The sequence below is a fragment of the Chiloscyllium plagiosum genome, unplaced genomic scaffold (assembly GCF_037043375.1).
Source record: "Chiloscyllium plagiosum isolate Xiang-an unplaced genomic scaffold, Cpla_swu_hap1 HiC_scaffold_19, whole genome shotgun sequence".
NCBI lineage: Eukaryota > Metazoa > Chordata > Chondrichthyes > Orectolobiformes > Hemiscylliidae > Chiloscyllium > Chiloscyllium plagiosum.
The window spans coordinates 20,460,639-20,486,342 of record NW_028270157.1 but is presented as its reverse complement, the minus strand read 5'-3'; the positions used below and the strand labels follow the sequence as shown (position 1 = coordinate 20,486,342).

General features: G+C 41.2%; 1 protein-coding gene across 4 annotated transcripts in view; it reads right to left on the bottom strand.

The window, feature by feature from the left end:
- Positions 1–24,775, bottom strand: part of LOC122559779 (sodium-coupled monocarboxylate transporter 1-like) — a 35,342-nt gene extending 10,567 nt beyond the window's left edge. For 2 of the 4 annotated variants that reach the window (XR_006314554.2, XM_043709790.2), the window contains exons 1-10: positions 24,369–24,775; positions 21,062–21,127; positions 18,271–18,322; positions 18,104–18,171; positions 15,590–15,744; positions 15,363–15,503; positions 9,809–9,938; positions 8,180–8,268; positions 7,920–8,032; positions 5,951–6,018 (exon numbers count right to left, since the gene is read on the bottom strand). Coding sequence is in view for 3 of the 4 variants with exons in the window: in XM_043709790.2 (XP_043565725.2) it covers positions 5,951–6,018; positions 7,920–8,032; positions 8,180–8,268; positions 9,809–9,938; positions 15,363–15,503; positions 15,590–15,744; positions 18,104–18,171; positions 18,271–18,322; positions 21,062–21,127; positions 24,369–24,719 (1,233 nt within the window). In the remaining variant the exon portion in view is untranslated. The remainder of the gene's footprint in view (positions 1–5,950; positions 6,019–7,919; positions 8,033–8,179; positions 8,269–9,808; positions 9,939–15,362; positions 15,504–15,589; positions 15,745–18,103; positions 18,172–18,270; positions 18,323–21,061; positions 21,128–24,368) is intronic. The other 2 variants (XM_043709789.2, XM_043709792.2) reach the window with 2 other exon arrangements.
- Between the last annotated feature and the right edge of the window lie 929 nt (positions 24,776–25,704).

Sequence of the window (25,704 nt, the reverse complement as noted above, 5' to 3'; positions counted from 1 at the left end):
GGGCCTACTTTTCCATACTAAACCCATTCATCGTTTCCTAGATCCCCTTCAGGTCACTCCTCAGTCTTCTCTTTTCCAGAGACAACAACCCCAGTTTGTTCAGCCTTTGCTGAGAGTTGCACATCTTGGTTCTCTTGTCATTCAATAATTTGTTTTAATGCTTGTTCTACTATGCCTTCTTGACTAAGATCTGTAACTAAGATGGCACCATGTGGGGTGAGATTGTAAACTTTTCATACTTGAGTACATGTGACAATAAAGGATATTTTATATTCGATTCTAACATTTTTCTGACATGGTGACCAGATTTGTTCAGATTATTGAAAGTTCAACAAGGAAGAAGATGGTTTTGCATCTAATTTTCAGAAATAAAACTGGGAAGGTGCATCAGGTAGGAGCATTTTGGACATAGTAACTCAGTTGGATTTATGATAGTTAAAGTAAAAGATAAGGCTGGACCAGGAATGAAAGTTTGAAACTGGAGAAAAGATCATTTTTACTGAGATAAGATATAATTTAGTCCAAGTGGACTGGGAGCAACTACTTTCAGATAAAACTGTTGGAGCAGTGAGAGAAATTCAGGGAGGAAATAAGAAGATGACATGGAAAATATGTTCCTGTAAAGACAAAGGGTAGGACCAAGACGGGAGAATCCTTGATGTCAATATACGTAAAGTTTAGGATTAAAGAAGAAAGAAGTTTACAGCAGATACCAAAGACTCAATGCAGCAGGGTCCCTTGAGAGTTATAAAATGTGCAGGGGAATGTTTAAAAGGAAATTAGGAAGTGAGTACATAAGAAAGTATTAAAATATTTGAAAACCCTAAGGGTTTTTAAGAAAAAAGAACAGGTGAATGAGTAGAGAAAGCATAGGGCCCATTAGGGATCATAGAGAGTAGTGTGTGTGGACCCGGAAGGTGTGAGCATGGTCCTCAATGAATACTTTGTAAGTCTTCACAAAGCAAAAGAATGACACAGATATAGATATCAGGATAGAGGACTGCCAAATATTAGAAGAAAACAACACAGAGGGAGGGGAAGTGAGAGAGGGTTTAGAAGCTTTAAAAGGTGGATAAATCTGGATACCCAGATGAGATATATCCAAGGATATTGAAGGAGCCAAGAGAGGAGAATTATAGGGTCCATGCAGTAAATTTTAAATTCTCTCTGGCCAGAGGTGAGGTGCCAGAGAACTGGACAATTGCTAAATTGGTCCCATTATTAAAAGGAGAGGAAGAGATACACTGGAAAGTTACAGGGCAGTTGGCCTAACCTCAGTAGTTGGGAAGTTATTAGAAAGAATTCTGAGGTACAGAAAATACCTGTAACTGAAGGGACATAGATTAAACAGGGAGAGTCAGCACAGGCTTCGTCAGAGACGGTCATGTTTGATAAATTTAATTGAATATTGTGAGGAAGTAACCAGGGTTGTTGATGAGGATAATACATCATGGATTTTAGAATGGCCTTTGATAAAGTTTTTCATGGCAGATTGGTCAAGAAAGTAAGAGTGCATGGGAATTTAAAGGCAAAGGGTTACATTGGATCCAAAATTGGCTGAAAGACAGGAGGTGGAGAGTACTCGTTAAGGGATGTTTCTGTAACTGGAAGTTTGTTTCCAGTGGGGTTCAAAAGGGCTTGGTATTGGAGCTCTTACTGTTTGTCATGCACATTAATGATTTGGAATTAAATGTAGAAGGTATGACCAAGACCTTCATAGATGACATAACAATTCGTAGTGTGGTAAATAGTGAGGGACAGCTGTAAATTGGAGGAGAATCAGTGAGCAGGGCAGAGCAAAAGGAATGGCAAATGACCATTGGAATTCTAATGTATAAAAGTGTGAGGTGATGCAATTGGGAAGGGCTAACTAAGCAAGGGATTACACCATGAATGAGAAGAAAGGACTGAAGATCAGAGGGCCCTTGGTGTGCAGATCCCTGAAGGTAGCAGGACAGGTAAGTAAGGTGATTAAGATAGCATTTGGAACTCCTGTCTTAGCCATGTTCTGGTCACCACACTACATGAAGATTGTGACTGCACGAGATCAGGCACAAAGGAGATTCATCAGGATGTTGCCTGGGCCAAATGGTCTGAGTTTGAGGAAAAATTGGGTAGGCTGCAGTTGTTTTCCTTTTGAGTAGAGAAGATTGAGAGGAGACCTAATAGAGTTAGAGAACAGATAGTGAGATAGGAAGACACTTTTTCCATTAGTGGAGGGGTCAATAATTTGGGTGGAAAAATGTAAGGTCAGAGATAGAAGGCTCAAAGATGGGTTGAGGAGAATTACTTTCACTCAGAAAGTGGTGAAAGTCTGGAACCCATTTCCTGAAAGGGCAGTTGAGTCAGAAACTCATAATTGAATTCCTTCAATAATTAGATATTCAGTTGCATTGCCATTGTCTCCAGGGCTATGGACTGAAAAATCGAAAATAGTGGTCGGATCTTCGTGGATCAGCATGCATTCATGAGCTGAATGGCCTTCTTTTGTGCAGTAAATGTCTAGAAGACCACAATAAATAGGAAAAGAAATAGGCCATTCAGCCCCTCAAGCATGCTCTGTCATTCAATAGGATCATGGTTGATCTAATGTTCCTCACATCCACTTTCCTGCCTTTTCCCCATAATCCTTCATTCATCTACTGATCAAGAATCTAGTTCAGCCTTAAATATACACAAGGACTCTGTCCCCCACAGTTCTCTGTGACAAGGATTTATATAAACTCAACCCTCAGAGAAAAAAAATCCTTCTCATCTTAGTCTTAAATTAGCAGCCATTTATTCTGAGACAATGGTCTTTAGCCCTACAGTTTCCATGAGGGGAAATATCCTGTTAGCATTTACCCTGCCAAACCCATTAAAAATCCTTGATGCTTCAATGAAATCACCTCTCATTCTTTTAAATTGCGGTGAGTAGAGTCCCAAATTGTTTAGCATTTGAACACAAGATGATCCGTCCATACCAAGGATCATCCAAATGAACCTTCCCTGAACTGCGTCCAATGAAATGATATCTTTCCTTACATAAAGGAACCAAAACTGCTCATAGCACTCCAGATATGGTCTCACCAGCATCTTGCAGTAAGACTTACCTACTCATTCTCCAATCCACATGAACATTTCATTCACCCTCCTGATTACTCACCATTCCCATCTTTTAGTTTTGGTACTCCCTTCCAAAATGAACTTCACATTTTCCCATATTGTACTCTATTTGCCCACTTATTTTACCTCCTGATTTATCTCTAAACTGTTTATATTTCTCTTGGAACCTATCATCTCATCTATTTTTTGTGTCATCTGCAACTTTAGGCTACAGTACATTCACTTCCTTCCAAGTTCAAACAGTTGTGGTCCCAACACTGATCGCTGTGGAATCTCACTTGTCGCGGGTCACCACCCCACAAAAGAACTCTTTATTCCCACTCACTGGTTGCTGCCCATTAGCCAGTTGTCCATCTTTGCCAATACACTACCTCCATCATCATGGGCTCTTATAACTTAACCTTTTGTGAAGTACCTTGTTCAATAACTGCTGGAATCAAAATACAATACATCTACTGGTTCCCCTCTATCCACTCTGGTTGAGACTTCTTTGAAAAACTCTAAGAAATTAGACAGGCACAATTTCCCTTTCGTGAAGCCATGCTGACTCTTGCTTGATTAGACAATGGTTTTCCAAATGTTCTGCTACTACTTCCTTAATAATTGATCCCAATACTTTTCCAACAACCATCGGTTGTTAAGCTAATTGGCCTATAATTACCTGTTTTTTGCCTCCCTCCCCTTTTCGAATAGGAGTGTCATATTAACACAGTTTTCCAATCTTCTAGTACTTCTTCAGAATCCAACTATGTTTGAAGACTTACAACCAATGCATCCACTATCTCTATAACTACTTCTTTTAGGATGCATTAAGATGCAAGCAATCAGGACGAGAGGAGTTATCTGCCTTTAGTCCCATTAGTTTGTCTGATAATACTTCTTCAGTGATGGTGTTGGCACTAAATTCCTCCCAGTATCATTCAGTATTAATGGGATGTTTGAAGTACCTTCCTCTGTAAAGACTGATACAAAATATCCATTTAACTCTGATATTTCCTTGTACCCAAAACCATCTCCCCAGATTCATTTTCTTAGAGGCCCATGCCCACTTTGAGCTCTTTGTTTTTATACATTTGAATAAACTCATTGTCAGTTTTATATTCCTTGCTACTTTGCTCTCATAATTTATTTTCTCTCTTTTTTACTGTTGTTTTAGTCCTTCCCTTACTGGATTCTGAACTTATCCCAGTCTTCTAGACAATCACTGAGTCTGGGCTTCTTATATGCTTTTTCTTTCATCTTATTACACTGCTTAACTTACTTAGTGAGCCATGTCTGGTTTACCCTTCTCTTAGAATCTTTCCTCCTTACTGGGATGTATTTTTGCTGAGTTACAAATTATTTCTTTAAATGTCTGTCCCTACTTGATTACTGTCATTTCTACTAATCGATCCACCTAATTCACTTTAGCTAACTCTATCCTTGTTTCATTGTGATTCCCTTTTATTTAAACAGCTGTTTCTAACCCAAGTTACTCACTCTCGAACTGAATATGAAATTCTATCATGTTATGCGTGCTTTGTAGGAGATCTTTCACTCAGGTCACTTACTAAACCTGCCTCATTACCCATTAACAGATCCAAGATAGTATGCTCCCTGATTGGTTCCATGACATATTGCTCGTGGAAACTACCCCTAATACATTCAGTGAAGTCAGTGTCATAGGTTCCCTTCCCAATTTGATTAATTCAATCAACATAAAGATTAAAGTCCTTCATAATTAATTTATATAAGTCTATGTGTCATTCCAAGTGTGATCTGTCCTGTATAAATTTAACATTACCGTCATACTCTACAATTCTATCCCTCTACATATGTGTTGCATGAGTTAACGGCTATAAAAGGATTAACCAGTGGCCCAGGTTGAAACTCAGCCCTCTCTAATATATAACACAGCTTGGTGGCACATCGGGCAGTTCAGAGCAGTTTAAATTTGGGCCAGCAGCAGTCTAGTCCAGGTTCCTCATGGAAACTCACTGACTTAGCTACTTATCGTGAGTAATAGATAACACGCGTAAGAATTAATCCAACCCTTACAGAGTTATTCAATTGCAATAAACATTACCTTGGGGCTTTTGTGGTGCAGTGATAGTGTCCATACCTCTAAGCCAGGAGGCCTGGGTTCAAGTCCCATTTACTTCAGAGGTGTGTAATAAGGTCTCTGAACAGGTTGATTTGAAAAAAATACTTACATAACGTAACAGCCTCTGCTTCTGAGGTTTATTTGTAGCACATCCTCCTCCCCAAAATACTAGAAAGCACCTAGACTAGCACACGGAGTAGGATTGGTGGTAGAACTCTAGTGAAGGTATCCAGGCCCTTTCATCATTACTATAACAAGATAGATGCCAGTGCTGTGTTAACATTTTTATGACCTTATTAACATTGTATTGCTATTTTTAGTGGTCTGTGTATGAATAAACCTCATTCCCTGTGCTCCTCTATCCTCCCTGGGCTCTTACTTTCAAGAAATATTTGGACGTCTTATTCCACCTGCCAAAGTGTATCACCTCACACTTATCAATATTTAAGTTAATTTGACAATGACGCTCCCATTCTGTTAGTTCATTGACATCTTCTTGTATTTTGTCACAGCACACCTCTGTAATAATTATGCTTCCACCTATATTATTGAAGCACTTTTGTTTAAGTATTGTTGCAATATGAGAAATGCAGCAACTAATTTGTGTACTATAAGGCCTGCACTAAAAGCTATGAGAGGAATGATCACCTAATAGTGACTGAGACAGGTTTTTGCCCTGGAGTGTGGAGAAAGTCCCCTCTCTGAGGCAGAGGAAAAGAACTCTGAAACAAATTTAGCTCCAACAATTAAACTATTTAATACCTGTAAAAGGCTTCCCATTAGTGAGGCCAAACCAGCCATTCCAATACATACTGCACCAAACAGCAGACCTAAAAGCAAGGTGAGTACAGAATGATGAGATTGACTGTGAATTAGAAGTTTTACCAAGCATAAAACAACTTGCATTGATATAGTGCCTTTAACCAAGTAAACATCCCAAGGTACTTCTCGAGAATGTGTTTGAAGAAGCTACATAAGGAGAGATTAGGACATGTGACCAAATTCCTGGTAAAGGAAGTAGATTTTTAGATAGATTGTAAATGAGGGGAAAGAAATGAAGAACTCTGAAGGTTTAGGAAGGGAATTCCAATCAACAGTGGTTACTTGGTCTCCATTAGGTCAACCTTTTAAAAGAAGAAATTTAATATAAAGTTCACAAGCTGCCATGTTGAGGTTAGAACCTAAGTCTCAAGAACAGGGGTTCTGAATTTCTTGGTCTCATGATATTAACACTACATCACTGCCTCCTGCTGGTACTCTGAAGCTGAGTACAGTTCTGTGCTTTTCATAAGAGATTGGGAGAGGAAGTATTCTGAGTGAGATACAGCCAGAGTGAGCTGGTATTTGGGGTAAGGTGAGAATTCGGTACAAAGGTGATTTTTGCCTTTTGGGTTTTTGTACTATATTCTATACTAATGAGGACCAAGGAATAGGGACCTGGAGTAATTCATAATATTTGATATTAGGCATCTTCCAAATAGTTTAAAGTGCTAAGTCATGGCAGGAGAGTTCAAAGTCATGGTATGCTCTTCCTGTTTTATGTGGGAAGTTGGGAACATTTCCAGTGACTGGGGACAACGTACATACAGGAAGTGTATCTAGCTACAGCACCTGGAAACCCAGGTTTCAGAGCTGAAGCAGTGAGTATCGTGAATAACACATGTAGAAAATTGGTCACATTGGAGGCTGATCATTAGGCACATCAAGAAGATTAGGCAGGCAGTGCAGGAGTCTCCGGTAGCTATTCCCAGCCAAACAGATACCTCACTTTGGATACAGTTAATGGGAATGGCCTCTGAAGGGAGAGCAACAACAGCCAAATTCATTGCATGATGGGTCTTCTGCACTGGGGCGGAGTGAAAAATGTGGGAATGCAATATCTATTGGAATTCAACTGTAAGGGGGATTAGACTGGCATTGCTGTGACTGCATACCAGGTATGATATCTCCCTCCCCCACCCCCACCCCGATACCAAGATCGAAGATGTCTCAGAGTGACTCCAGAACATTTGGGAGAGAAAGTCATAGTGATCATTTTCTTGTGTTATAATGTAATTGCTTTCTACCATTGTGTTTAATTCACAACTGAAACCAGCTGTGTTCAGCAGGCAGTTTGATTCCTCCAGAGGAGACATGATTAAAACTTCCATCCATGTATTTTCTGTGGGTAAGACTTATAAATTCACACCACAATTTTGGAGGAAGAATAACTCTTTCTCAGGAGGCTTTATTTTAAAGAACATAAACAATAGTTACCCATTTGGATTCTTAAGCCTGTTTCCCCCATTCTAAGATAATGGTTGATCTTCCACTTCAACATCATGTTACTGCCCTCTCCTTGAATCCCTTCATTCTTAGTCTCCAAAACACTATCGACCTTAGTCCTGGATATATTCAATAGCTGATCATCCACAGCCCGCTGGGTGAGAATTCCAAAGGTGCGCAACATTTCGTGTGAAGAAATTGCTCCTCATCTCAATGCCTAATGGCCAACTCTTGATCCTGAAACTATGTCCACCTGTTCCAGGTTCTCTTAGCTGGGGAAAATATTTTCTCAGCATTGACTTGCCTCAAGAAATGTTTTTGTTGTTTTAGCTCATCTCTCACTCTTCTGAACTCCATAAGTTCTATATACCTGGGTCTCAATCAATTTCAGTGTGACTGAACCCGAGCACTGTGTTCTCGCACTACAGAATGACAAGTTACCAAATGAAGAAGATGGTCAACTTACTCATAGCCTTGGAAATCCAAGCGAGCCTTTTCTCAGAAAGGGTTGTGAAATGAGGCTTGATGAGATCTTGAACTGTCACAGCAGTTAGTGCATTAATGCTGGATGACACTGTGCTGCAGTGGGAGAAGTTAAAAAGCACCACTTAAAAGGCAATCGTTGTCAGTCCTTCACCAGACAAAACTTTTATTACCATAAATTTTGAGAAAGTTTGATTTAATTTGATTCAGTGTCAGATGCTCTGTTCTACTGTCCTAACATACCTTAAAGTCCCACAACATGTACACGCCACAAAGAGACCTGGCAGCCCTGGGTAACTTCCCAGAATATCCAGCACCATGTAGGGCATTAACTAAATAACACAATCAAGAAGTGAGCACAAACTGATTATTCAGGTAACTGTACAGGTACAGAAAATATCTAACACACAGGTAACTATGTGGGCAATAGTCTGTAGAAAATTTACAGCTCTGCACAAAATGCTGCATATAAAAACACCTTCCAGATAAGCTATTAAAATGAGACCTTTTTTTTCTCAACAGCATCTAAAAGCTACCATAGCTATTTTGAAGAAGACAGAAAGTTCTCCTTGATCTCCTGGGTAAATATTTATTCCTCAATTAACTGCATTAAACCACATTAATAAGAGGGAAAATGCTGAAAAAACTGAACAGGTCAGGCAGTACCTGAGAACAGAGAAACAGGGTTAGCATTTCAAGTCCATTAGAACTGTCCTTCAAAAGTATCTTCTTTTGTTCTGAATATTGGACTCAAACCATAACTCTTTTTTTCTTTCTGTCAGATGCTACCATAACTACTGAGTTTTTCCAACACTTTCTTTTTCTTAAAATATTTTCCCAGCATCTGCACCAATGAAGTGTGGTGCAATGAAGTGCAGTCATTTTTCTAATATAGCAAATGTGGCAGCCAACTTGCACATAGCAACTCCTCTCAAAGAGAAATGATCAATTTACCTTTCACTTGAACATCCTGGTATTCAAGTTATGCAGAGATAATGGAGATCTTGACTAAAGAGAGCCATTGGTATAATTATCTGGATTATTTGTGTTAACAATATTGGTCAAAGAATAAAGATGTCACAATGCCAGGGTGATACTTAACCCTGCTTTGCTTGAAATGGTGGTCGTTGGATCTTTTACATTCATCTGTAGGAGCGTTAGTGCATTGGTTTAACTTTGCATCTAAAAACCAGCATATATGGACAATATGGAACTAGCTCCCTGAAACATCAGTAGGGTATGGAATGTTGACTTTCTTCCTCAAGTGCAAATGTTACCCCCACTGGGTACAGCAGTTATGTGTATTGTCATTAGAGATGTACAACACAGAAAAAGATCCTTCGGTCCAACTCGTCCATGCCGACCAGATATCCTAAACTAACCTAGTCTCATTTGCCAGCACTTGGCTCATATCCCTGTAAGCCCTTCCAATTCATATACCCATACAGATGGCTTTTAAATTGTACCAGCCTCCACCACTTCCTCTGGCAGCTCATTCCACACACGTACCACCCTCTGTGTGAAAAAGTTGCCCCTTAGGTCCTTTTTATGTCTTTCCCCTCTCACTCTAAACCTATTCCCTCTAGTTCTGGACTCCCCCACCAGAGGGAAAAGACCTTGTCTATTTACCATATCCATGCCCCTCATGATTTTATAAACCTCTATAAGGTTGCCCCACAGCCTCTGTCGCTCCAGGGAAAACAGCCTATTCAGACTCTCCCAATAGCTCAAATCCTCCAACCCTAGCAACATCCCTGTAAATTTTTTCTGAACCCTTTCATGTTTCACAACATCCTTCCAATAGGAAGGAGACCAGAATTGCATGCAATCAGACACATTCTTAAAATACAGAACAGTCAGTAAATGATGAACCTGATCTGGAGCTGTAACCTTCCCAGATGTCCAAGGATCACAATCGTAGTAGAGAGAGTACATTGCCAATCCTGACAGGACTGTGCACACAAGCATAATCCACAGTCCAACCAGATTCAGGTAGAGTGCACTGAAACAGAACAAAATATCATTTTAAATACAACAGGCAGAAAGATCCAATTTGTTTTAAAAATTCTCTCATTATAATTGCCTGAAATGGTTTGGAGTAATAAAAATGAGGAGGAATTTCTTCACTTAGTGGGTGGTCAATCTTTGGAATTCTCTATTCCGGATGCTGTGGAAGCATTGAACTTAACGGGTTTCTGGAAGCTAATAACATTAAGGGACATGGCGATAGTGCAGGAAAATAGGTTTGAGGAGATGATCCTCCACAGTCTGGAACAGTAGGGCAGGCTTGAAGGGTTGAATGGCCGACTCCTGTGACATGGGATCTCCTACGTCCACCGGAGAGAACAAATGTGTCTCATCTGTAAGACAGAACCTGAGATAAAGGGTTTTTGTTTAAATACTTTTAATGGCTTTGTGCATTGTTGGCAAGGCCAGCATTTGATGCCCATCCCTGATTGCCTTTGAACTTAGTGCCTTGTTCAGTTGCTTCAAAGGGCAGATAACAGTCAATTACGATACTGCGGGCATGGAGACATATATAAGCCAGACAAGGTAAGCTCAATAGGGTTCTTTCCCTAAAGGGAAACCATTAGCCAGTAGGAAACCATTTTTTTACAACAATCAAAGATAGTTCCTTGGTCATTATTACTAAGATTAGCTTTCAATTCCAGATTAAGTCATTGAATTTAAATTCCACCAGCTGCCATTTAAATCTTTCTCCGTACAGCAGTACCCTGGACCTCCGAATTACTAGTCCAGCAACATTACCACTAGGCCACTAAAACAAGGTTAAAGTCACAAATAGTTTGGAGTTTTGAGAAGTAAAAGCATGAACATTGGTTAGTTTTGTTGGCTTGAGTGCACTGCAGAAACCAAAGGTGTGGTTTCGATCAGCTGTGGTAGTTTTGCTGCCTTGCCTACCTTGAGGTTGATGTGAAATGACGCCCCTCAAACTTAACCAATTAACCCATTTTATGATCCCTGCTGATATTATTATGATGTTAGGTCCCAGACTGAAACCTGGCTTGATATTTTTTTCTGTATGTGTTTTTAACAAGGTGGTGACTCACTCAAACATTAGCATACAATGTCGCCAATGTCCTTAACTTTCCAATAACAGAATATGAGAACATCAGAAACTGGGGCAGGTCATTCCCATCCCAAGCCTGTCTTGCCCTTCATTAAGATCATGGCTGACCTGCTCTAAGTCCCAAATCTTCCTTAATGTACAAGTCTTCTTGAGCACTTCCATAGAACACAGAACAAAGGACAGTGCAGCACAGGTAGATAGGATAATGAAGAAGGCATTGATATGCTTTCCTTTATTGGTCAGTGCATTGAGTAAATGAGTTGGGAGGTCATGTTGCAGTTGTACAGGACATTGGTTCAGCCACTTTTGGAGTATTGTGTGCAATTCTGGCCTCCCTCCTGTAGAGGGATGTTGTGAAACTTGAAAGGGTTCAGAAAAGGTGTTGACTTGTTGGGCCGAAGGACCTGTATCCATACTGTAAGGAATCTAATCTAATCTGAAAAAAAGATTTGCAAGGTTATTGTCAGAGTTGGAGGGTTTGAGCTATCTGGAGAGGTTGAATAGGCTGGGGCGGTTTTCCCTGGAATGTCGGAGGCTGAGGAGTGACCTTATAGAAGTTTATAAAATCATGAGGTGCATGGACAGGATAAATAGACAAGGTATTTTCCACAGGGGAGAGGAGTCCAAAACCAGAGGACATAGGTTTAAAGTGGGAGGGGAAAGATTTAAAAGAAACCTAAGGGGCAACTTTTTCACACAGAGGGTCATGCGTATATGGGATGAGTTGCCAGAGGAAGTGGTGGATTCCAACATTTAAAAGTCAGCTGGATGGGTATATGAATAGGAAGAGTTTAGAGGGATATGGGCCAAATGCTGGTAAATAGGACAAGATTTACAGAGGATATCTGGTCAGCTTGGATGAGTTGGACCGAAGGGTCTGTTTCTGTACTGTAGATCTCTCTGACCCAATGAATCGATTAAGCAAAAGAAAGAGATATAGAATAGAATAAGTTAAACAATAATATACAATATACATTTAAAGATTCATAAACAGATGCTAAATATATATAATTCAATTAATCCCCAAAAACCCTTTACATTACTCACACGAAGCAGAATATCTTTCTCTACCACCCCTATAGGGGCTGATTTAACTCTGGCTTCAACTCCCCATCTTGTGAATCTATCGCCTCTTCCTGCAGCCTTCATAAAACTGAGATTAAACTTTCTCAGCTCCAAATACCCCTTCACAGTGTTTAACCAAACACTTCTCATCTGGAGCTATTACTAAACTCCTTACTCTGAAGTAATCTATTTTTTAAAACAATGCTGAACCATCTTCTCCCTTTCTTAGAAGCAACTATTTTACACTTGCAGCTTCAGCTAAGAACTCTGCAGAACTGCCCCAAACAGAAACTAAATCTGAAAGTTTTATCTTCAACCTATGGGTATTCCCCACTAAGATATTTTAAAAATCCACAGTATGTCACCAGAAAGCCTAATACACTATTCTGTGTACTTTCTTTGCTCATTAGCTCTCCCAATAAAACATAAACCCATTTGTTCTTGGAGACTATCTCTCTCAGTTTTAAGAGGAATGACCATGGCTACAGACATATTGGCAAATTAATCATTAAACCTCTTCAAATACATAAAATACTCTATTTGCTACAGTTCAAATTCAAAAATCCAAACTTCAGAATAAATGACATTGAAATATATATTGATTGCATGCTTATATCAGACACTGTCTAGTGGAGTGTCTGCAGCCTTTTGTCAACTATGGCTAGACACCTACTCATATGAAACAGATCAGTCTTCAGACCATTAGCTGTGGGAGCAGAAGTAGGCCATTCAGCCCATCAAGTCCACTCAATAACTATGGATAATCAGATAATCCTCAATTCCATTCTCTCATCTTATCCCTGTAAACCTTGATTCCCTTGATGTTTAAAAACTTACATCAACCTTGAATGTATTTTACAAGACATCTTTGACAGCCCTCCACGATAAAGAATTCGATAGATTCACGACCCTCCGAGAGAAATAATTCCTATTCATCTCCATTTTGAATGAGCAACTCCGAACTCTTGTTCTAGACTATCTCAGGATGACAAACAACCTCTACGCATCTAACCTATAAAGTGCCTGAATAATTTTATGGTCTCCTCTCACTCCTCTAAACTCCCATGAGTACAATGAGTACCTATTCAACTTTTCTTCACACAAAAATCCCTCCATACCCAGGATCAGCCAAATGAAACTTCTCTCAACAACCTCTACATAAGGAGCTCAAAGCTGTTTACTGTATTTCCAGCTCTGGTCAGATTAGTGTCTTGCATATTGTAGCAAGGCCTCCCTATTTTTATGCTTCATTCCTTTTGAAATAAAGGCCATCATTCCATTTGCCTTCGCTGTTATTTCAATGTTAGCTTTTTGTGATTCAAGCACAAGGATCCCAAAACACTCCTTTGGGGTGGCACGGTGGCTCAGTGGTCATCACTGCTGTCTCACAGCGCCAGGGACCTGACTTCAATTCCAGCCTCGGGTGACTGTGTGAAGTTTGCACATTCTTCCTGTATCTGCGTGGGTTTCCTCAGGGTGCTCCGGTTTCTACTCACAATCTAAAGAAGTGCAGGTGAGATGAATTGGCTATGCTAAATTGTCCACAGTGTTCAGGGGTGTATGGGCTGGATGCATTAGGCAGGGGTTAAATGTAGGGGAATGGGTTTAGGTGGGTCAAACTTTGGAGGATTAGTGCGGATTTGTTGGGCTGAAGGGACTGTTTCCACTCTGTAAGGATTCTATGATCTAAAACTGACTAGACGAAAGTGAGTACTGCAGATGCTAGATTTTAGAGTCAAGATTAGAGTGGTGCTGAAAAAGCACAATTCCTGATGAAGGACTTTTGCCCAAAACGTCAATTTTCCTGCTCCCCGGATGCTGCCTGACCTGATGTGCTTTTCCAGCACCAGTCTAATCTTGACTATGATCTAAACCCTTTGTGCTGCATTTTTTCGCAATTTTCTCCGTTTAAATAAAATCAGCTCCTCTATTCTTCCTGCAAAAGTGCAATATCTCATATGTCCTGCACTGTTGCTTCTCTCTTTTTTTTAGAAGTTTAAAGAAGATCTTACCGTCTGTTTTTATGTTACTTAACCTTCATAGTTTATTTACCCCATTGCTTTTAATTTTTTTGTTGGTCAGTTCTTTGATTTACCATTAATCTTTGCCACATGACTTTTTTCTTTTAATTACTGTCCTTAACTTTCCTAGATAACCATAGTCAGTTTATCCCTTTCCTAGAACCCTTCACCTTCACTGGGATATGCCTTTGCTGTGAGAGTTGAACTGTTTTAAATGTCTGCCATTGTTTGTCGACCATCTTTTCTGCTAATCAAAGAAAAAATACTGTGGATGTTGGAGTCTGAAACAAATACAGAATGCTGGAGAAACTCAGCCGTTCTGTTAAGATCTGTGCAGAGAGTTTAGAGTCCAGTATAAATTATCTTCAGAATAGATCCTTTCTCCTCCCCAGGTTGAAACTTTGTAACACTGACAATATCTAGTAATTCAGAATCCGAATCTGCTAATGTAGAAAAGAATATTAGATTAGATTAGATTACTTACAGTGTGGAAACAGGCCCTTCGGCCCAACAAGTCCACACCGCCCCGCCAAAGCGCAACCCACCCATACCCCTAACCTAACACTACGGGCAATTTAGCATGGCCAATTCACCTGGCCTGCACATCTTTGGACTGTGGGAGGAAACCGGAGCACCCGGAGGAAACCCACGCAGACACGGACAGAACGTGCAAACTCCACACAGTCAGTCGCCTGAGGCGGGAATTGAACCCGGGTCTCTGGCGCTGTAAGGCAGCAATGCTAACCACTGTGCCACCGTGCCACCCTTAAATTTTACTGCTTAGATTTAGAGTTCCTGTTCCTCTGAACATGTTATTCAATCAACTAAGAAATTATTTATTAGCATGATTTCAATAATGAAATACCACTATAGTACTTTTAATGTAAGGTGTTTCACTGGAGGGTACTGAGACAAAATTTGAAGCTAAACTGCATAAGGTATTCAGATAGTCAACCAAATGACTGGTCAAAGCAATAAGGCTTAAAGGAAGGGAAAGATGGAGAGAGTTACACAGGAATTTCAGAGCTTAGGGCCTAAGGAATGAATTGGCTGCAATTGTGCAGCAATTAAACTTGTGGATGCTCAAAAGACAAGAATTGGAAGAGTGTAGAAATGGTGTTGGCCTGTATGGCTGCTGGAGGTTGGAGTGGTAAGGAGAGGGATCTGAAAACAAGGCTGAGAATTTTAAAAATGAGGTATTACTGAATTTCAGACCATTGCAAGATTAAGATGACAAACTAATACTCACACTTTGGCTTGAGTTTGTGTTTTGCAAGAGATGTATCTCTGAACCTGGGCCTGGTTCACTCCATAGATCCCAGTCCATGTGAAAGTTCCTCCTATTACAATCGTCCAAAAGGTATGTCGGTGGAACGGATTGGGGTCAAAACTGAACACAGATGTTGGACGTTAAATTATAAAGCACATTGTTAATAGATCCTGTTAATTAAAGGAACATACCTTTGCAATACTTACTTCCAGAAGTTTAGTCTGCCCCCGTGATCAGCAGTATTCAGTACCTTACTGATGCCCCCTTTCACTACTATGGCTTGAACAATGACTGCCACAAGCCCAATCACCATGATGACAATCTGAAATACATCTGTCCACACAACAGCTTTGAGACCTCCCTGAAGCAAAGAGAAGGAAAAGTATCATATCCAAGTGTTAAGTGACTGCCTTGGCTCAGTGGGTAATCACTTGCCTAAAAGTCAGAAGCTTGTTGGCTCAAGTCTCACTCCAAGGATTTAAGTGTTCTTTCATTCAGATACCAGCTAACTTGTAACTGAGACACTGCTGCACTGTGAGAAGTGCTTTTGTTTTTAACTGATATATTAAAGAAAAGCCCTGCTTTCAACTGCATTCAGTTAGAAAAGATCCCACTGCACAAGAACAACAAGAAAGGTGTCCTGGCCAATATTTATCCTTTATTCACACCGTGGAAGTGCAAGGCAGTGGTCATCTCCAACAAGGGAGAAATTATCTATTGCCCCTTGACATTTAATATATTTAATATATTATCATTACTGAATCCTCCATTACAATTGATCAGAAACTGAATTAGATGAGTCACATAAATATTTTGGGGACATCAGCAGGTCAAGGGCTGGGAACTTAGCAGCAAGTAACTCACCTCCTATTTATCCACAGCCTGTTCGTCATCTGCAAGGGACAAGACAAGTGTACGATGGAATATTCCCCACATGCCTGGATGACTGCAGCTCCAGTAACATTCAAGAAGACTGACACCGTCCAGGACAAAGCATCCCACCAGACTGCCACCACATCCACAAACATTCATTCTCACTACCACTGACTCTCTGGAGCAGTGTGTGCATCATCTATAAGATGGATGGCACAACTTCATTAAGGCTGCTTGGACAGTACCAGAGGAGTGAAGATTGGCTTTAGTTGTATAGGAGTTGGCTTGCACCATGCCTGAAGTATTGTATGCAGTTTTGGTCTCCAAATACTGCTTTTTGCCATAGAGGAAGTGCAACAAAGGTTCACCAGACTTTTTCTCAGGATGACAGGGATCCTATGAAGACAAGTTGGGAAAACTGGGCCTGTATTCCATAGAGTATCAAAGAATGAGAGATGATCTTGTTTAAACTTACAAAATGTTTAATGGGGTAGACAGGGGAGGTATTTTGTTTTACCCTGGTTGGGGAGTCTAAAACCAGGGGCACAATTGAAAAATAAGGGAGATATAACTTTGATCCAAGATTAGGAGGAAGTTTTTTACTCAAAATGTTGTGAATCTTTGGGATTTTCCAGCTCAGAGGACTGTGGAAGCTCAGTCTTTGATTACATTTAAAAGTTGATAAAATTTTGATTATCAATGGTGTGATGCATTATGGTGATAGTGTGGGTGAAAGACATTGAAATGTTCAGTCAGCCATAATTATATTAAATGTTGGGGCAGGCCTGTTGGGCTGAATGACCTACTCCTGTTCCTATGTACTTATGACAGGGCCTTCCAAATAGACGACCACTTCGATTTATAGAACAAGGGAATCAGATACATGGCAACATCATCATATGCAAGTTCTCCCAAGTCATCTTGACTTGGAAATATATCACCATCCCTTCACTGTCGCTGGGTCAAAGTCCTGGAACAGAATTGTGGATCTACTTAGAGCACATGGACTGCAACAGTTCAAGAAGGCAGCTCACCACCACCTTCTCGAGGACAACTAGGGCTGGGCAATAAATACCTGTGCAGCCAGCAATGCCCACATCCCATGAACTGATTAACAAAAAAATCATTATCTCATTGCTCTTACTGGAATCTGTTTGCAACCTTGATTTAAAAATATTTCATTATTTTGGCTGGAAAGTGCTTTGAGATATAGACAGATTTATAATCAGGAAGAAAATCAAGGGTTATAGGGAAAATGAAGGAAAGTAGAGTTGAGGATTATCAGACCAGTCATGATTTGGAGATGCTGGTGTCGGGCTGGGGTGTACAAAGTTAAAAATCACATAACACCAGGTTATAGTCCATTTGGAAGCACTAACTTTCTGAGCACTGCTCCTTCTTCAGGTGGTTGTGATCAGTCATGACTTCATTGAATGGTGGAGCAGACTCAATAGGCTGAATGGCCTATTTCTACTCCCTCGTCTTATCAACTAGTCTGTGCTGATAGTGAAGACTAAAACAGTCCCTTCACCTCCATGTTTTTCCTCCAGAAGTGGGTGATTCCCACTTTGCTGCTCATTCCCCAGACCCTCCCATTATCCTCTTTCTCCAGCCTCCACCTAGACTGTTTTAAAATTATTTGATAGATTGCGCTTCATCCAAGGTCTATGCCTGTGCTCCTCAGATGCTGCCTGACCTGCTGTGCTTTTCTAGCACCACACTTTTCAATTCCATGTGCAAGCTTATTCTGTGTAAAGACATTCTCTTCTTCATCAGTTCCTTTGGCGAATAAACTTAAATGTATGCTGTTCACCACCAGTTTCACCAGCTCAATTATCTTAACTTACCAGAGTGCAGTAGAAAGTACAGACTGCTCCAGTCGAAATAATCGAACCCCAGAGGTTGAAATTTGTCACTAAAAGCAAGGAAATAAATGCATCTGAATCATCGGTACTGAAGGCCGTTGTTATTATTGCTGAACTGACAAATGATGAGACAGAAAAGTCATACAGACCTTGATTTAATGCCAATGCTGGAGCATAAATAACAATCCCTGTGTATAAAATCTGAAATAAATGATACATAACTCAGACAACTAAGGTCCAATTAAGCATTGATTTCTGAAGATACTGTCATTTTTAAAAATAAAGAAAAGGAAAGAGCATAAGAATAAGAGAAAGAGGCAAAGGAAATAAAAGGAGAGTGTCAGGAAGAGAGGACAGAATGAGAGAAAGAAAGTGTGTGTATGAGAGAAAGAAAGAGAGAGAGAGAGAAAGAAGCGTTCTCACATAAGGCACATTTGAAATGGTTTGGGACAGGTTTGGAAGCTGATTTGCCACATGCAACATTAACGTAAAACAGAAATAAAACCAAGAATTGCGGGTGCTGTAAATCAGAAACCCAGAGCAGACATTGCTGGAAAAGTGCAGCATGTCTGGTAGCATCTGTGGAGAGAAATCGGAGTTTCCTGAAAACACGAAGAGTCACTCGACCCAAAACGTTAATGCTGATTTCTCTCCACAGATGCTGCCAGACCTGCTGAGCTTTTCTGTTTTTGTTTAACATAAAGCAAACTCAGCAACGTTTAATCTCATTGCACTGTGTTCATGGGTTGCAGTCACTGGTTCAACAAACACAATGGCTGCAAAACATCTGCCAACTTACAAAATTCAGTGCATTGATAAGATGCAAATAAAGGAAACTGCTTCAAAATATGTGAAATGCAAGATAATTTCCATTCGAGGTGATAATATGATGCGAAGCATTGCTGGAGCAATATGCAGCTTCACAGGCTGGAAGGACATGTTGGTGTTGCCAGTTTCCTACGTGATAAAAACAATGACCTGGATTACACCTCTCCCCACCCCTCCTCTTGCAAAAATGCCATTCCGTATTCCCAATTCCTCCACCTCCGCCATATCTGCTCCCAGGAGGACCAGTTCCACCACAGAACACACCAGATGGCCTCCTTCTTTAGAGACCGCAATTTCCCTTCCCGTGTGGTTAAAGATGCCCTCCAACGCATCTCGTCCACATCCTGCACCTCTGCCCTCAGACCTCACCCCTCCAACCGTAACAAGGACAGAACGCCCCTGGTGCTCACCTTCCTTCGCATAAACCAAATCATCTGCCGACATTTTCGCCACCTCCAAAAAGACCCCATCACCAGGGATATGTTTCCCTCCCCACCCCTTTCCGCCTTCCGCAAAGACCGTTTCCTCCATGACTACCTGGTCAGGTCCATGCCCCCCTACAACCCACCCTCCCATCCTGGCACCTTCCCCTGCCACTGCAGGAACTGTAAAACCTGCGCCCACACCTCCTCCCTCACCTCTATCCAAGGCCCTAAAGGAGCCTTCCACATCCATCAAAGTTTTACCTGCACATCCACTAATATCATTTATTGTATCCGTTGCTCACGATGCGGTCTCCTCTACATTGGGGAGACTGGGCACCTCCTAGCAGAGCGCTTTAGGGAACATCTCAGAGACACCCGCACCAATCAACCACACCGCCCCGTGGCCCAACATTTCAACTCCCCCTCCCACTCTGCCGAGGACATGGAGGTCCTGGGCCTCCTTCACTGCTGCTCCCTCACTACCAGACACCTGGAGGAAGAACGCCTCATCTTCCGCCTCGGAATACTTCAACCCCAGGGCATCAATGTGGACTTCAACAGTTTCCTCATTTCCCCTTCCCCCACCTCACCCTAGTTCCAAACTTCCAGCTCAGCACTGTCCCCATGACTTGTCCGGACTTGTCCTACCTGCCTATCTTCTTTTCCACCTATCCACTCCACCCTCTGCTCCCTGACCTATCACCTTCATCCCCTCCCCCACTCACCTATTGTACTCTATGCTACTTTCTCCCCACCCCCACCCTCCTCTAGCTTATCTCTCCACGCTTCAGGCTCTCTGCCTTTATTCCTGATGAAGGGCTTTTGCCCGAAACATCGATTTTACTGCTCCTCGGATGCTGCCTGAACTGCTTTGCTCTTCCAGCACCACTAATCCAGTTTCCTATGTGAGAATGTCCTGGCCATCACTGAGAAGCAAACAGCTCCAAAAAAAAAGAACTGGATATAAACATGAAGTGTAACATTTTACTGGGAATTATAGGATGGTCACAGCATAGAAAGAGAGCATTCAGCCTGTTGGGTTTGTGCTGTGATGTAGAAGTGCTGGTGTTGGACTGGGGTGGACAAGGTTAAAAATCACTCAACACCAGGTTATCGTCCAACAGGTTTATTTGGAACCACTAGCTCGTGCTATAACCTGGTGGTGTCGGGTTTGTGCTACACAAAGATTAGTTTGGAACTAATTCGAGGTCTCATTCAAAACAGCTATAATGAACACAATAGGCCAAGGAGTTTCCTCAAGTGAATAAGGTTTCTATGATTCTAAGAAGGAAATGAGAATCGATGAGGGTAATACCCTCAGGTATCAAATTACATCTGCTAGTAGCTGGTAACAGAATGAAACAGAATAAGCCACGTAACAAAGCCTTTTATTGAAGAACAGTGCCAAGGCAAAGGTCAGAAAGAGAGATTCACATCGAAGAATAATTCATGGCCAATAGAAGCTTTAAAAGTCAATTGAAACCATAAATGCTGTAAAGCCAGTTTATCATTCACAGTAATGGCCCATTGCCAGGGAACGTGATTTAGTTATGTGTTAATGTTACTGACTGTTTACTGTATGATCTGTCACTCAGTACAAATGTTTCTTCATGATTTTTATGGTGATAATATAACATAATTGCAAAAATAAACTGATAGAAGTTACATATTTTAACTGCATACTTACTGTTTGAATCATAAATAATATTGTTCCACATAAACGAACCCATCTGTTAAACCGCAGCTCCAAGTACTGAAAATCAGACAGCCATGGGTGAGATCTTGGTGTAAATCTCAATTCAAACACTAGCGCCCCTGCTCCTCCCCACCATTATTCTTATTTAGCCAAATTCAGGCAACAGAAGGCCACCTACCCAGAGAAACAGCACAACAAATTTACATAGCACTATTATATTCCACTGACCTAAGGCTAGCATGAGTCTTTGACCCATCAGTGAAAGCTCACAGCATTGCACGATGCTGGGCATTAATGGCCCCAATAAGTGATTTTGCAATTATTTCTTAAAAGGTTTCCTTGTGGGCCATGTTGTACAGATAATGGTTCTGGAAGGTTTAATGACAGTCTTTTCCAAAATGGGTCAGACGTATCGCCTCAGGCTCCTGATATTCTTTGTTATTATGTCCAACTTTTAGTGTCCAAGGATGTGCAGGCTAGGTGGATTAGCCTTGATAAATGCAGGCTTATAATGTAGAGGTATTGGTCTGGGTGGAACGCCCTTAGGAGGGTTGGTGCGGATGAGATGGGCCCAATGATCTGTTTCCACACTGTAGGAATTCTATGATCTAACCAATGTGACTTGTACTTGTTGTTCACAGGCAATAAACTAAAAAAAATTAAACAAGTAAACTAAAATAACCAAAAGTGCAGTCACAAATACACTTGGTGGTGAGGAAGGCATTTGGTATGCTTGCCTTTTTGGTCAGAGGATTGAAGGATTGAGTATAGGAGTTGGAAGGTCATGTTGCAGCTATACAGCTCACTTTTGGAATACTGCCTTCAATTCTGGTCTCCCTGCCATATGAAGGATGTTGTGTAACTTGAAAGGGTTCAGAAAAGGTTTACAAGGATGTTGTCAGGGTTGGAGGGCTTGAGCTATAGAAAGAGGCTGAATAGGCTGGGGCTGTTTTCCCTGGAGCGTCAGAGGCTGACAGGTGGGCTTATAGAAGTTTATAATATCATGACAAGATCTTTTCACCAGGGTAAGAGGGTCTGAAACCAGAGGGCATAGGTTTAAAGTGAGAGGGCAAAGATTTCAAAGGGACCTGAGGGACAACTTTTTCACACAGAGGGTGGTGCGTGTATGGAATGAGCTGCCAGAGGAAGTGGCGCAGGCTCGTAGGATTACAGCATTTAAAAGACATCTAGATGGGCTTATGAATAGGAAGGGTTTAGAAGGATATGGGCCAAATGCTGGCAAATGGGACTAGATTAATTTAGGATATCTGGTCAGCATGGACGAGTTGGACCAAAGAGTCTGTTTCCGTGCTGTATATCTCTATGACTCTTCTGTTTAAAAAAAAACACAACATCTTGCTTTTTTTTCTCTGGGCTTGCTGCAACATCTTGTGAATTAGATTTAAATTCTGGGGAAATCTTAGAAAGTTAGTAATCCTAGAAAACCCTGGGTACTAGCGAGACCTCCATTGCTGCGTGGCATCCTAAGTTTCAGGCAGTCAGCCATCCTGTAGAGTGCACTAGGAGCTACATTATCCTCAGCCTGCATTACCTGACAGCCCCGGCCATTGACACTTGCCCCACAACATCTCCAAAATCCCCTTCTGAAACCCCTTTGTAAGTCCTTCCAGCCTTAAGATTTTACCTTCAAGCTTCACTGCATATTCCAAGCTGGCATTCCCCAATGCTACTACTGTGTGAGTGCTTCACTGTCTGAAATGCCATTTATATAAGGTATTACCCCAGGGCCCCAGGTAACTTCACAGCTGGATGTTGAGATGTCCATGGCTTTCCTGGAAGAAAGGCTGAGATTTCCTTGTACCTGAGTCGTTGGTGTGAAACACTGGGAGTTGGTATGAAATACTGAGCGTTGGCTGTCTATATAACAGAGACTGTGTTCCACAGTAAATGACTTGCAACTTTATAAAGCATTGGTTAGGCCAAGACAGAATACTCTGCATAGTTGTGTTTGTCACAGACAGAAGGACATGTGATTTTTAACTTTGTACACCCCAGTCCAACACCGGCATCTCGAAAAGAAGGACATGAGTACACTGGAGAGGATACAAAGTAGGTTTGCCAGAATGAAAAGTTTCAGTTATGAGATGCGACTAAATAGGCTGCTTTTGTTTTCCTTGGAGCAGAGGTGTCCGCTAGGGATTTGATTGAAGTGTACAAAACTATGAGAGGTATGGACAGAGTAGATTGTAAGAATCATTTCCCCAGGGCGGACGTGTCCAAGACCATACAGCATAAGTGTAAGGTCAGTAAGTGGTTTAGGAGAGAGATGAGGAAAAACTTATTCACCCAGAAAGTGCTGCCTAAGAGGGTGGTGGAGGCAGGTACAACATTTAAGAAGCATCTGGATGAGGTCTTAAAATGCCAGGGCTTGGTAGACTATGGATCAGATAAAAGGGACTAGTGTAGTTTGGTGGTTATTGGGCTGGCATACACATGGTGGACTGAAGGGCCTGTTTCTATGCTGTATTATTCTATGACTTCAGTTAAGAGTCATACAGGAGTTGAAATATTAATTCTGTTTCTGTCTTCACAGATTCTGCCAGAAATGCTGAGTTGCTTTGCATTTGTTTTTTATTGGTTGGCTCCCACATTTCTTGCATCGATTACATTGGTTCTGGTGTTAGTTTGGAGAGCTTGAACAATCTAAGGAAGTATCTTTCAAAGCAGTGACCACATTGAGGTATTAATTGTTCAAATTCAGCTCTGTTGGGTGGGACATTGTGTTTGCAAACCACACACCAGAGACCTGAAACAATTGCTCCATTCAGAATTTAGTCATGACGGAAATGCTGGAAAGGGTGTCCTCAAAACATCATTGAAGATATCAACCTACACTCAGTGACTTACTGGAGACCCTGACTTGTGACCAAAAACTTGGAGAAGGCTCACTCCTTAAGGCATCGACCATATCGAATCTTTGTAGGGAACAAGCAGAAGTGAAGTTGAGGCATCGGAGACAGGGCACAAATCTCCAAACCGTCCACTTACCCAAACCTTCAAACACCAGCTGCCTCACACAAGAAGGAGTCTGCAGACCACACCTTGGGCCATCTTGGAATTCACTAAACCAGAGACAGAGCAAGTCATCCTCACTCAGTCATCCAGCAACTGATTAAGAAAGACAAGTCTGGAAATAAATACCCTAACACATCAGTAAAGGGAAGCATCTATGGAGTCCTTTAACAGAGCTGATTAACTATCACATATTCGTAATGATTTAACTACTCAAAGACTACTGGCAATCCCTTGTTATCCTTCCCTTCACCTGGACACTCACCTCATAGCTGCTGGTAACACCAAGCCTGTAGAAGATTGGCAGGAAGACTTTGGCACTGAGAATCACCACAAGCATGTAAGAGATGGCAAAGTAGACGTTGACAGCCCCAAAGTGATATGTATCGTATGGAGCCCCCAGCATTGTCACTGCAGACATGAAGCTTGCAGTGAGGCTGAGAGCCACTGGCACAGAGCTCATTTGATGGCTTCCCAGAAGAAAGTCTTCGGTTGACTCACGTCCTCTTCCCACCACTGCATGGTAGATTCCCACCAGGGCCGAGATCAGCAAGATGGCAACAAAAACGACATAGTCCCAGGCGCTGAAACTGCCGAAGGTTGTAGGTGATGCCATTCTTCAGAACTCCTTCCCTGAGCTCAGGGCTTCTCTGCAGGTTGTTACAAGTTTCCCATGCAGCAGGAAGCAGAAACATTACAGGTAGGGCCAATCTCTGAGCCTGTTAGCAAGTTAATGTCAAACCAATTCTGACTGAGTGGTGTAACTTAATTTAATTTAGTCCGTTTAATTATTTATTGAAGTGTAGTGTGGGTATTTTTTTTAAATTTGTTTTGTAAAGTTGTTAGTTTATTGTTGTTATACTCTGGTTGTTTATATTTTTTGAAATTTTATAATTTTGTAAAGAACAAAAATCTTTCTCAATAAAAAAAACCCAATTCTGACATATTTCCCAGTTACTCTCCCCTCAGGATGAATTTATAAGAAATATCCCACAAACGATCCATTAAAGATTGAGGTTAATGGGGAAATATAATACTTTAGTCCACATAGAGAAACTCATTAACCTAAAATACATAATTTGGAGGATGGCCAGCCTTTAGAAAGAAGGAGAAACATAAAAAATAGGGAAAGAGAAGGAAAGAAAGCAAAAAGGTGAGAATGAATGACAGGAAACAGAGATAAAGGAAAAGGGAAAATACAAGAAGATAGAAAGAAAGGAGGACAGGCAGAAAGGAAGAAAGAAATGTATACAGAAAATGGCCTCCAAGTTGCCTCTGGGACCTTAATCAATTGGTCATTATTCCTGGGTGAAACTTGCACATCTACAAGCCAGTGACCAGGAATAGTGAGTCCATTCTCACCATATAGCTCCAACTTAATCTATGGACCTGAAAATTCAGCCAGCTCACAGGCTGAGCACAGGTCATGGTTCAGAATCCAGGATCTCCCTGTCTGTCTGATTCAGGTACTTACTGAACCATCTCAGGAACTTCTCCAGATAATACTGAAATCCACAGTAATGTTTGACTAAAATTCTGCTGTTTTAATCATTCTCTTATTCGGTTGAAGTTACTTTCCATTCTGGTGTTCTCACGCTCCC